Below are 12393 nucleotides of genomic sequence, written 5' to 3'. Positions count from 1 at the left end.
GAGAAACTTCGAGCCTCGAGGAATGAGCAGACCTTAGTAGTGCCGGCACTCTACCTTGTAGTTATGCGAGTGGTCAGAAACACTCCTGTGTAACTGGACCAGGTCACACCTGCGTCTCAGTCTGATGGCGGCAGCGTCCGATACGATAAGTTGAACGGACCGTAAAGTATTGCCGCAGAAAACCACACATTATATCAACTACAGGATACAGTGTTGCAACAGTACATGGTTTAGTAACATGAAATAACAGGGGCATGATGCTGAAAAGCGTAAATGTCGTCAAACAGTGTTACACAGACATCCTGGGGGCGTTCTCTCTGGCCTTTGCTTTGTTGCAGGCGTTTTATCCACTTTTACCGCTCTAATCCCCTAACGTCAGTGAGAGCTACGTCACCCAACATGTTTAATAACGGTCTCTAAAACCAAATTTGATTTGATAAATAGAATGAATTCTATGATTCCAGCAACAATGACTTGCTACTCATCTAAGCTGAGAAAGTCAGTCTCTGTTAAAGGCACGTAAGATCATCAGCGAGAAATAACAGAGAGCTACAACCTTTAAGGGCTACAACTGTTCCTGAACCTGATTTGCTGGATGGGAAGGAGACAACCAATGAAAACACAAAAATCAAAAATGACCAATCAGAACAAAATTCTGTTACAGCCCATATGCCAAGCCTCTCATTTTTCCCTCTCGATTTACTTAAGGTGAATTGCCAGAAAATGTGTTGTTTCACCCAATTTTTGTAAAAAGCAGTATCATCATCATGAGTAAACATTTACATAAATAGTAAACCACGTGCCTTTACAAGCAGTTTTTTTCAACAAGATTCTTAGTGTCTTAAAGCAATCAGAGAGGATTTCTGTGGGGAAAAGAACGTTTTACAGGCCTTTACTTACTTATTTCACTGAGAAACGTAGGCTGCTAATAATGTTGGCCTTGGTTACCATTTGGAGGATTGGGTTCTAGGCTTATATGACAAGATTTGTAACGCTCAGTCATTCTTCACATTTAAGACACATGTACACATTATATAAAACCCACAAAATGTCAGCGATTGACACTGAAGACCAGAGTTCTCCTTTAATCAACTGCTGGCACAAGCCTCCCAATATCTTCAATCGACCTTTGGATCATTCCGTTTCACTTACCGCCTCATCAGTTTCAGGGCCCTTAATGGCCCGTTAATCTAACCCAAATTATCTGTGCGGTGCCAGGAAATACAGTGTTTGGGGGTGGGGTTTCCGTGGCAGAAAAACCATAGCCTAGGACGAGCCGATTCAGCCTACCGACGACCGCGACTTCACTCTACCCCAGAGGGCAAAAATAGAAAAGGGACCGGCATATATTCTCTACAGGCAAGCGAGAAGGAAAGAGGCGGTCTATAATTAAACAGGCCACAGCAAGAGGTGCAGCGGGAGCAGCACGCCATGCCGGGTAAACAGAACGGACGGCACGCCAACAGCGCGGCCCTGAACGCTCTTTGAACGCCGAGGTGGAGACCGCAGCCCCCGCAAGCAGCGTGACGGAGAAGGAAATGGAAAACATTGTTCTGCACTTCCATAGGGAAACTCCCGGCATGCTGCGACAGGCGCGTATTTACAGAACCAGAGCGCAGCGCAGGACTCACGCTGAGCAAGCGTCCCTAACCGCGCGCGCTCTGTGCTGCGGTACCATAAAAAGCTACTCAGCGCTACAAATAGTATTTCCCCCCCGTGTCAACATTTAAAATGGATACACTGCGGACTCCCTGACCCCTTGATTACTGAGGAAGAGAGGGATAACTTTACAGCCCTTTGAAGGGGGGTCTGAAATTTCTGTAAATGAGTTACAGTTTGTGTCATGTTTCCACACTCGAACCGGCGAACTGTTCTCCAGCAACCTGGGGAAGTTGAGTCACAGCAAAGTGCGCTTCCTGTTGGTGGTCAGCCGTTTCATTTTTATCTGACTTGGCAAAAAAAAAAAAAAAAAAATACATACATGACAAGGCAGGTGACATGCTCTGCCCCATGGGGTCTATGCATCGCTCAGTAACGTATTACTGGAACTTATACTAATCCCATGCATGTGCAACATTCCATGCGGAGGCAGTGGGGCACTCTGTTTAAGACAGAATAATCTGCACTGCATTGCAGATATGCCCTCAAAACACAGGAAGGTAGCTCCACCAGCAAAGTGATGATGCATGCAAGTTGTACACTTTGTGTTTTACACCATAGATTGGTATCACTGGTTCTGTTAAAAATAAAGCGCTCGTGAAAACAGAGTGTGTCAGGAGGTGTGAGTGATTCAGGCCTGGTCTGGTCAGTGACACAGCAGAGAGAGGAACTCACCAAAGAGGCCCTATGTGTAAGCTTCTCTTCAGCAATGCACTGTCATAGATTGTGAGTGGGTTATGAGTTTAGAACATCAGGCTCCCCACAAAAAATGTAAAACCCTGGCAAATACAACTGCCCTATTAAGCTGCATTACCACCTGCCTTCTCGCCATGGTCATTAGAATGGTTTTTTGACCTTTCCACTCCCAGACCAAAGCATTTCTCGGTTTACACCTAATGCACACCACAGACAAATCACACTGCTAATTCAGTGCCAAATGGAAAATGAATCTGTATGAAAGCGTATTGCTTCAATTTTCATTTGAACAGGTGCCAGATAGGCAGTGAGTAATACACACTGTAGAAATAAAGCGGTTGTCGCACTGTCCGTGTATGAAAATGAATGCAGGCTTCAGACTTCGTTTCGCTGTTTCAGGTTCTTTAATACAGTAAAGGAACTAGTGAAACGGTGGGCTCAAGCAACACCTTTCCTCAGCTTCCTAGGATGAGGCTGATCTGCCAAATGCTCAACCACAAAATCTGTTACATATCCCAACATACACTATCAGCAAGTTCAGCGAGAAGCACCAGCATCACACCAGCGGACAATAGCGCACTTTTACCCATTTCAGTGTCGTTCGCGCCGCATTTAAGAACTCCGTCTACCTGAGTAGATTCTGTAGTCTAAACCGGATTCCGGAGAAAAACAAAGACTTCGGAGCTCACTGTACTCACTGGAGATGTGCAATACGATGCCAAATCGCGACGCACCGAGTGAAAAGCAACCAAAATGTCCAAGGTCCGAAATGCAACTGAAAGCGTCTGGTGCATGGTTAGCTAGCTAGGTATAGCTACTTCAGTTCGGAACTTAAATCCACTAAGCTAAAGCACATAATCTTTTACAAGGTTATGAGGCCATCTAAATCAGAGGGAGCAATGTAGATAAATAGCTGACTATAACTTTGGTAATTATTAGAAGGGGGACGAGCATTCTGCCGTTGTCTAATGAAGGGTCCAGGAACGTGTACAATTCACTTGGCTAATTTATCAACTGGCCGAATAAAAATAATAAAAAGTGTTGTGTACAAGGACAAACACACAGTACAGTACTACTGACGGCACAAACCGCCCCAAGATAAGCCGTCTTGCTGGAAACAGTTTGCTAATGGGCTTCCAGAATCAAGGATTTTCAAAGGCATAAAGTTAATTCTGAACACCTTCCCCACCAGAGCGGAGTTAACTTAGCCCGCAAATTTAAAACGACTGACACTTAGCTAGTAAGCCTACTTAGCTAAGGCTGTCCAAACAACAGGTCCGCGCACTATAGGCTAGTTGACCGGTTATCCAGGAACAAAGAGATTTATAGTCAATAAACACGTAGGAACCCCATACAGCTAGCTAGCTGAGCCGAGCAGGACTAGCTAGCCAATTTCCACTTTCTACAACAGAGAAATAGCTATTTACCTAGATGCGTTCTGCACCTTCGCCCGTTAACAATGAAACCACTATACACAAAACACTGGACCCCATTCAAAGCGAAAAAAATGAATAAACAAACAGGGTTCTTTACCGCTTATTTTGATCGTATCAGACATTTCCTACTTTCCTCATTCTCATGTTGCCCGATCTCCCAAGACCTGTTCCTGGTGCGCTTTTTCCTCGCCTGAGTGACACCGACTGCGCAAAGTGCAGCTAGACCAAAGTAATCAAGTATCGGAGCTGTACGATTGAAAGAAGTCTGACACTAGAACTTCGGTATATAATGGGACTGAATTATTCAAGTGTTTATTAAAATGCAAAAATCTTGCTAGCAAATTAGCCAGACTTCCCGTGTAACACAGTTCGCCACGAAAGGCGTAGTGTTATGACTTTTCATTTCAGTAACGTCACCTTGCCAACGTTAGCGTGTTAGTGATAATCGAACTTTTTTTAACGTCTTCACACATGAAACCAAGATCCAGATCGAAATCTCCTGTTAGATCAAAGTCCAAAGATCACTTATTATGTCATGCAGTCGGCTAAAGATCAGAGTAGGCACGACGTTACATTAACCAACACCCATCGACAAATGAATCACCATCTTTCCGTTTTTTTATTTCAACTGCAGTGTAAGATAAAAAGAAGCATAACGAACATATCTGATCGATACAGGGCAAAAGCGGGGACCTGGGGGGACCGAGTCACACATGACATTTCGGAGAAGTTATTGGTGGGTTTTTTTTTTTGGGCGACAGTTTCATTTTTATTCAGCAAGGTACATACTCTAACCTGACAGCAAAATGTGTCTGTTCAGTGCGGTGCGTGTTTTTTGAGGCAGTTTGAGTTCGGGGGACATTACGGCACGACATAAACATCCCGAAACACAGGTTGTGTACTTTGGGAGGAGATGTGGGAATTGGGGGAATGTCACTGAAGCGCCAAACTTGCTCCAGTTCCATGATTCACTTCCTTCTAAAAATCTCACTGACCAAGCAGGCTGAACCTACGCGGTGAGCCACGTTATCGTACCACGGACAGGACAAATACCACTGCGCTTTTCGAACAAACTAAACGTCTTAAGTCTGAAATAGCTGGCGGCTGCTACGGCTGTGTCGAGTGCCCCAATATCTGATATTCACCTCAGCGGCAGCATGAGGAATGTCACACAACCTGGGGAAATTCGGCAGCCCGTGATGTCACACAGTGCCATCCTGCAGTGAACTTCCTCGTTCAGGATTTAACTCGAGCGACATCGTTACATCGTCTCTTCACTGTGAATGGACCATGTGCCAACAACGATAAGCACGCTGAAATACCGGCTCAGTTTTGCCTATGATCGAATAAAAGACACTCAATTAAGCTTTGATGGGGGTGAACTTTGAGCAAGAAAGCGCAGGAAGTCGCGTAGGCCAGCCCGAATGCTATTGTCAACGCCTTATTTGTCCATTGTTGCACTTTCGTCAAAGTACTCACAAGGACTTGTTCTGACAAAATCCACCAGACATTTGTCTGTGCTAATGGCAATGCATTCATCAGAATGTACATTGGTTTGACGTGGACCACATAACCTCTGTTTAGCTTCTTTCATCCTCTTTGTAATATTACTGTATCTTAAAATGTCAGTGCATTTGATGCTTAAAATATTAATTCTTGAGATATATTCAGGCTTTTCATTTGCAATGCCCAACACAGACAGTGTATGGCTGGATGACACATCTAATACCCATCTCTTTGATAGACTCACAGTTTGCCAACATGTCTTGCATCTGCTCATGGTAAAAGAATAAACTCATTTTTCTGTAAACAGTGACTCCTGTAAGTAGAGCACACTTAGATATCAGCTCCAACGCAATAAATTAGCACTCTCACTCTCAACATCAAATTATCTTAAGCCACACAGGCACCCTGACTAAAAGGAATTGAGAGTGAGAGAAAGAGAGAGAGAGAGAGAGAGAGAGAGAGAGAGAGAGAGAGGGACTACTTGCCTGATTTCTTCAGCTGGCTGATCTTGGAGAATGGCGTTCTGCCTGGTGCGCTGACTTGTCTGCCTGGCCCGGGGCCTTTTGCAGGCCTGCGGTACTTGGAGAGCCACTCGAACTGGGAGACTGGCGCTTCCGTCGAGGACTGCTTACAGACTTCTGGAGGCAAGGACAAGACAACAAAGACATGAGCGTTCACTCACTCACACACTCACACACACACACACACACACACACACTCACACACGCACACGCACACAGCACTCACACTCACACTCACACGCACGCACGCACGTAGAAAGATTATGGTGATGATCAGTGGGCCCTGAGTCAGAAACCAAAATATCTACTGGCCCGCACAGATGTAGGTCAGCTCTGTTTGAGGAGAGTAGGAGGCATTTCTGCAGCAAGCTGACATGGCTCAGTTCACCAGACACTAGGTTTGCCCAAATTAGAAGAAAATCAAACAGAGGTAGCCATGTTTAGCCATTAAAATAAAAAAAGGTGAGAAACTGTCTTCAACAGGGCTTGCTCCTATGACATGAGCATGCCAGGTATACATCAGCGAACTAGCATCATTCTCTGTGATCGTTTCTTCTCGTCTCCAAAACAGAAAGAGCATAAACACAGACTACCTTGCTCATTTGCTTACAACCATACCACCGAGGCCGGTGGGGACCGTGCCAAATACGTTCAACTCTAAAGGGTGAGCAGCATTTGGACGGTAGATGAGATTACAATATACCAGTGACCCTCATGACGGGGTCACCCTAAAAAAAAGCACACGTACAGCTAGAGTGGGTGAGTGTAAACAGAGACATGTCCAGAACTGCTGTGGACCGCAGAGAACAAGGTCAGTCCCAAAGCTTTCAGAACCAAGCTCACAAGGAGATTTATTTTCCCTGTTCTGTTCTCCCTTTAACCGCTGAGACTACAGAAAAAAAAAAAAGTTCTGGACTCTGTCTCCGATGCCCCACGTTTCCTTTTTATCCAGAAACACGTAAGCAAAATCAAGGCCAACGCGAGTGCAGCTTTCCCGGAAATCTGTCACTGACCGCTTTCCAGGTCTCGCTCAAAGCTTCTCGTCTGTCGCTGTTGACATCAAACAGAGAGTGGGAGAGGAACGAAAATGATCAAGAATTAAGAAAAGAGAGAATGCTGAGGAGTGACCTTTACTCCCAGCGCTGGGTCTTTCGGCAAAGCGGGCTGCATGAGAAAGCAGAGTGTGTTTTTAGGGGCTCCAGGTGATACCCTTGTTCAGAGTCACTCACGTTGCTTAGATACCAATCTACACATCCACATCACACATGGAGTCTTTATTTTAAGTCACGAGTTCCCCACGAAAAAAGGAACTACTACAGATCAGAGTGCAAAAAGCCCCGATGCCCACAATAAACTACAAAGGTAAAGGCAGTCTTCCCACAACACCTCCATGCTGACTCATCACATATGCCAAAGTAAGGGTGGCTGCATGTTTCCATGTAGAAATGCAAACATGATATTTTCATACTTCTGTGGAAGTGCCATGGTGGTATGATTAGGAACAATGCCACTGGTATATAAAAAGACACATCACCGCCTAGCTAACACATGCCATTTTTACCACAGTGGTATAGCACTTGGCAAACATGAGGCTGCAGCAACCTCACAGCACTGGAATGTTAAGTGTTAGCTCAATGAGAATGCCAGGGTATCACAAATGGCCCTCCTCTGTGACTACTTCCAGAGAAAAATGGAATCCAGTGGTTTCTGTTATCAACAAACCAGGCACCAAACCGGCATTTGGTGACATGTGGCTCCTATATACAGTATATTCACTGTCACTGTATCTCCATCTCGCAATGACATCTACTGCTAAAGAGTACACAGTGGCTTGTATTATCTTCCCTTTTTGAGATCTGTGATCACAAACACGCATGCACGCACACACACACACACACACACACACATTCCCCCCCACAAAGTCTTACAGCCGTATCAGCTTCCTGTTGCCTGTAACTGCGCTGAGTACTTCAGTGCTCAGGTGACCACAAGAACACCGACAGTGGGGCGTTTCTGCTGTTCAACACAGACTGGACTCTCTCTACAGCCGCATCTCCCCTTACCTTTCGATATCCTCACGTCCCTATCATTGCTGAGGATTTCCGACACATTTCCACAGCTTTCCATCGTTGCCTTTCCTGAGAGAACCCCTGAGAGCTGTGGCTTGCTGCGGGCCTAATCCTTCATCTCATCTGCCGATGTGTACCCTCGCGGTGCAAGTGATGTTCCAGCGGCAGAAGTAACACATGCTTAACAAACCGCTCCTCCCTCGATGCTATCAACAGCAGCTGCTTGGAACTGAACCTGCCCCACTCCGTACATTTGAAGAAACTACAAAAAAGGCACACCAATGAAAGACCTTCAAAGCTACGATAAAAGGGTGCTTTCCCTGCTTCTGTCCCCCCTCTGCTGACACTGCGATGCGATGTGTCCGCATTCAGAGGTTGGCTTGCGACAGCTAAACTTGCCACTACCCACAGAAGAACTCCACCCCTCCACGCACTCTCTTTCCTGCCCTCCCTCAGTTTCCTTTCTTTCTCTATCTCTTACGCATCACTACTTTTTATCAGCCTGAGAGAATGAGATCATCACCAGTGAAAGTCAAAGTTCAAATGAGATATGGACTTTAAAAAAACAAAAAACAAACAACAACAATGCCTGTCCTTACATCAAAGGTGTTTGGTTGCTCTGGAGACTAGCTAAACTGACCTCGTTTCTCAGCCTCCTGAGTGTCGATGCACACTCGGCCTGGGCGCTAACCGTATCTGCGGTCTGTCCGCAGTGAGTTTCGTCATCGCAGCTTCTGGTTAGCGCAGGACAGAGCGATAACTCAGGCTGTAAACATGCTAGTTTTGAATCACACCTGCACCTCCCCGCTCGGGCAACTACGAGCGGCGCGCAACTTGCTGGGCAGGTTCCTCTGACAGACGGGGGGGGGGGAAGGAATTTGCAAGGATTCAAAGCAGCTCTTGCTCTGATCCCGTTCTGCAGACGTCACCTGCAAGACTCGGGAATCCAGCCCAGCTCAGCACAGACTTACACCCTACTGCCCCTGCCGTTCAAGAGCTGGAAACTCATGGTTCTCTGGGCTGTTGTGCTTGTGGCAATGATTAAAAACAGAGATAAGCCTGGCCACTCTGTGTTAAAGCACTCGTTGAGCTTTGTGAAAGACTGACAGTCAAACCCGGGGCTTTAAATAAACCAGCACTGAGTCTTTATGCTTCCTCTGATGTTTGTTCCTTGAGTCGCTTCGATCGATACAAAAACCTCCCAAGCAGGTTTGCTTATGAAACTAAAGGGTTTCAAGTGACAGAGTCCGAAGTTCAGAAGAAAGACATATCTATAAATAATAACTTATCAGAGCAGAGGATCGGAGGGTTGTGTCCTCCACTTACCAAGAACAGATCAAAATCTAGAATGTCTCACGGGAGGCGTGTATAGGCCCGAAAAGCCAGACAAAATGCTTTCCTTGATCACAGTTTTCTTAATAACTGTTTTCTTCAACCAACATACAAGGTTCCTCTGTGGTGAATTTCAGAGAAATCTGAAATCAACTAGCAAGTGAGGGAATAATGGTCATGTCAGGAAAAAAACTCCAAAATAATGACTTCATGGGTGATGTCACAGCATCTTGTCTGCTGTATTTTCACTGAAGTGAAGAGGGCTTGAGTAGGCCACTCATTTTGTTTACAGATCGTGCACCTGTTAATAACCAATGTCAATGCGCAGTTTGCAGTGCGGGAGCCTCAGGTTTGGTGTGAGATGGTGGCAAACAGACGTCACGAAATGAGATTCTGAAGAAGAGAATGAGACGGCCTCTTACCACTCCACGCTCGGTTGACCTCGCCGAGGAAGAGACGCGTGTGCGAGCCGAAAGGTAAGTGAACCTCCATCTCAAGATCCAAATCTGTCACCCGCACCCTGGTGTCAGCACCTACAGAGGGCAACGGGACAGCTTCTGCAACCCCCACCACAAACAAAACACTCGCAAACCGACTCTCAGCACTTCATGCCTCGATTTAGAAAACAGTGACTCTAACACTTCTGGGTGAAAACACACATACACATTGCTGTTAATTCATTTGGCTGATGGATTTAAAATGTCTTACTGTTACTGACTAATAATACAGCTTAATTACCTTTTGTTCAGTAACGACTGAACAATGGATGCATTTGAGAGCTGGGTTTGGCAAACATGTTTGACGATTAGGTAGTGTGAATGATAAAAAGAACTCACCGACAATCGCTAGTTCATCAGGCGATGAAACTAAAGAAACACACACCATTTAATTTGATATCCTTCAGAGCAAATAACACACATACATAAAACCAAATAGTAACAGGTAATTAAACATACAAATATAAACCTATTATTAACTACAGCATAAAGAAATGAGTCGGTCTGGTGCACCATAATTCAACAACTAAAACTTAACGGAATTTATCTTCGTGGACTGAAGTAAACGCACCGCCTCCGTTACTTCTTTAATGCGGACCTGAGTAATTGTTTAAAAATCGCAGTTTATTATATTTCAACCTGTGCAAGATAGCATAATTCGTGAGCACAGTTATGGGACAGAGGTCAGTGCCAGGACGGGACACTTCGCTCACCTTCCACGATCGCGAAGTCGTGAGATATGGGGACGATGAGCTCGAGTGTGACGTCATCACCGGTGATGGCCATTCTTCTATGGGTAAACATGAACAGCCTTCGGGAGACAAGAGTCAGTGTATTAACATAATTTATTCTGCCGCTGTGACGCTGAGTTTATGGAGTGCATTCTCTGCTTTTGGTCACCCCTTTTAGAGGTGCTTATGAAAAATGCACTGATTGACTAAAGAAAGAAAGAAAAAAAACAACAAAAAAACCCCCCCAAAAACACGGGCACAAACTCACGCGTGCTCCGTGTCGTGTTCCACCAAACCAAGCAATCTGCTTTCGGTAAGATCGTCCACCAGCAGGAGACATTGGACGGCATGTTTTGAAAACTCAAGGCAAATAGTACACACAACTTACTTATTATTTCACAGTGCAGAAATAAGGTTTATGCCTACGAGACGCCTGGAGTTGAGAATTGGCTACATTAAATCCCCCTCTTGTGTTCAATAATACAAAATAAATTAATTCCGACAATAAATATGTCAAATATGACCAACAACAGTTTACAGGAACAACTATAGAACAGTCCAATTGCACTTATACAATATCGCCCCCTTGTGGCGCATTAAAAACATCACAAGGGATTTTCCTGATTTCTGGGCTGACATTGCAAGTAATTAACTGGGCATGCTCTAAACAGGATTCGGTAGTTCGCAAAGTTAAGAACAATCTTTGGCGCTGCAGTACGTGCCCAGATCATATTTGCAACAACAAAAGAACCACGAACATAGCTTGTAACTGATATATGAGAGTCAAACTACGAAGCAACTCTGAAACAACCAGATGACTGCCCATATATACACTTCGGCAGCTCCGAGGCCTCGCCTTGCGCCAGTGTCCCGAAATGCATCTTCCTCAAAATTACGCAAGCTGGCAAACCACACAGCAGCCGATCGGAGTCACAGAGCGAACTTAAGTGTTATAGCCTACGTCGTGTAAAACTCACGACATAATATGCACCATACTCAAACAAAAACGTCGCATCCGCTTCGCATGGATAGCCCACATCGCAAAACACAGAAGGATACTATGAGGCAGTTTTCTTCCTCTGTCAGAATCTCTTGAATTGCTACAGACTGATCCATCGCAGCGAAAACCGTTAGCTGGGCTGTCTCCGGCTATCCAAAAAACACCCCAGTGACGACTGCTGTAAAAAGCTCTGCTAACACTTTGCAAAATTTCCCGACTGCCTGAAGTAACTCGAATGGAGTTTTACATCAAAGTTACGACGCGGTCTCTGGCATTCAGTCATTATTTCCCTTTCCCCCCAGCTGCGTCCCCGTTCCTCGCTCGCGGCGTTCCACGGCTGCCACGCAGAGATTTCTGAAGTTGGGGGGTGACGTCAAACATTAGCCGCCGCATTTGGACACCTCCCCGGGCGCAGAAGGCAACCTTTGATACCGGCCAATCCGAGGCGGGGAATAAGGTACAAGGTGCTAAACACGGCAGGATAGCGCGGAGAGCCGATACGGTAAGGCTACATTCGTCAAAGCGTACGGCACCAGCACAAAATCATTAATGATTTGTGAACAGCGGTACACAGGGGCCCCGATTGCCCACTTCTGTGTCTCATTCTCATTTCCTCTAGATGCCCCCTACTCCCCTAGATTCCTGTGGATTTCTCCAGAATTAATGAATGTGGAGTCAGGACGCCGCACAGGAAGAGGCTTGTGACTTAATGCTTGAAACGGAAGGCAGAAATTTAAACCTTCCGTTTAGGTGGGCCGATTTGAAAGGCGATAGGTTATTTATTTATTTATTTATTTATTTCCACAATAGGCCATACAATGTGTAATCCATACATATCATTCTGATTACCATCCACTCCATCATAAATTTCACGTGTCCATTAGAATAGGTAGGGTATTGTATGGCTCATACTGTATTGCGGATTTCAGAAGCACACAATCATACC

The 12393-nt window shown here is 45.3% G+C and overlaps 1 protein-coding gene across 3 annotated transcripts in view; it reads right to left on the bottom strand.

The window, feature by feature from the left end:
- The window catches only part of inpp5b (inositol polyphosphate-5-phosphatase B), a 33025-nt gene extending 21264 nt beyond the window's left edge, over window positions 1-11761 (bottom strand). Inside the window, exons 1-6 of one of the 3 annotated variants that reach the window (XM_036538939.1) lie at window positions 11507-11761; window positions 10716-10807; window positions 10430-10527; window positions 10056-10085; window positions 9642-9752; window positions 5783-5935 (exon numbers count right to left, since the gene is read on the bottom strand). In XM_036538939.1, coding sequence (XP_036394832.1) covers window positions 5783-5935; window positions 9642-9752; window positions 10056-10085; window positions 10430-10527; window positions 10716-10807; window positions 11507-11563 — 541 coding nt within the window. In that variant the 5' untranslated portion in view covers window positions 11564-11761. Of the gene's footprint in view, window positions 1-3888; window positions 3981-5782; window positions 5936-7881; window positions 8237-9641; window positions 9753-10055; window positions 10086-10429; window positions 10528-10715; window positions 10808-11506 lie in introns of those variants that run through there. The other 2 variants (XM_036538937.1, XM_036538938.1) reach the window with 2 other exon arrangements.
- Window positions 11762-12393: the final 632 nt, after the last annotated feature.

The sequence above is a fragment of the Megalops cyprinoides genome, chromosome 10, assembly GCF_013368585.1.
Source record: "Megalops cyprinoides isolate fMegCyp1 chromosome 10, fMegCyp1.pri, whole genome shotgun sequence".
Taxonomy (NCBI): domain Eukaryota; kingdom Metazoa; phylum Chordata; class Actinopteri; order Elopiformes; family Megalopidae; genus Megalops; species Megalops cyprinoides.
Note: the sequence above shows the minus strand (reverse complement) of the source record. Positions and strands in the feature narration are given on the sequence as shown.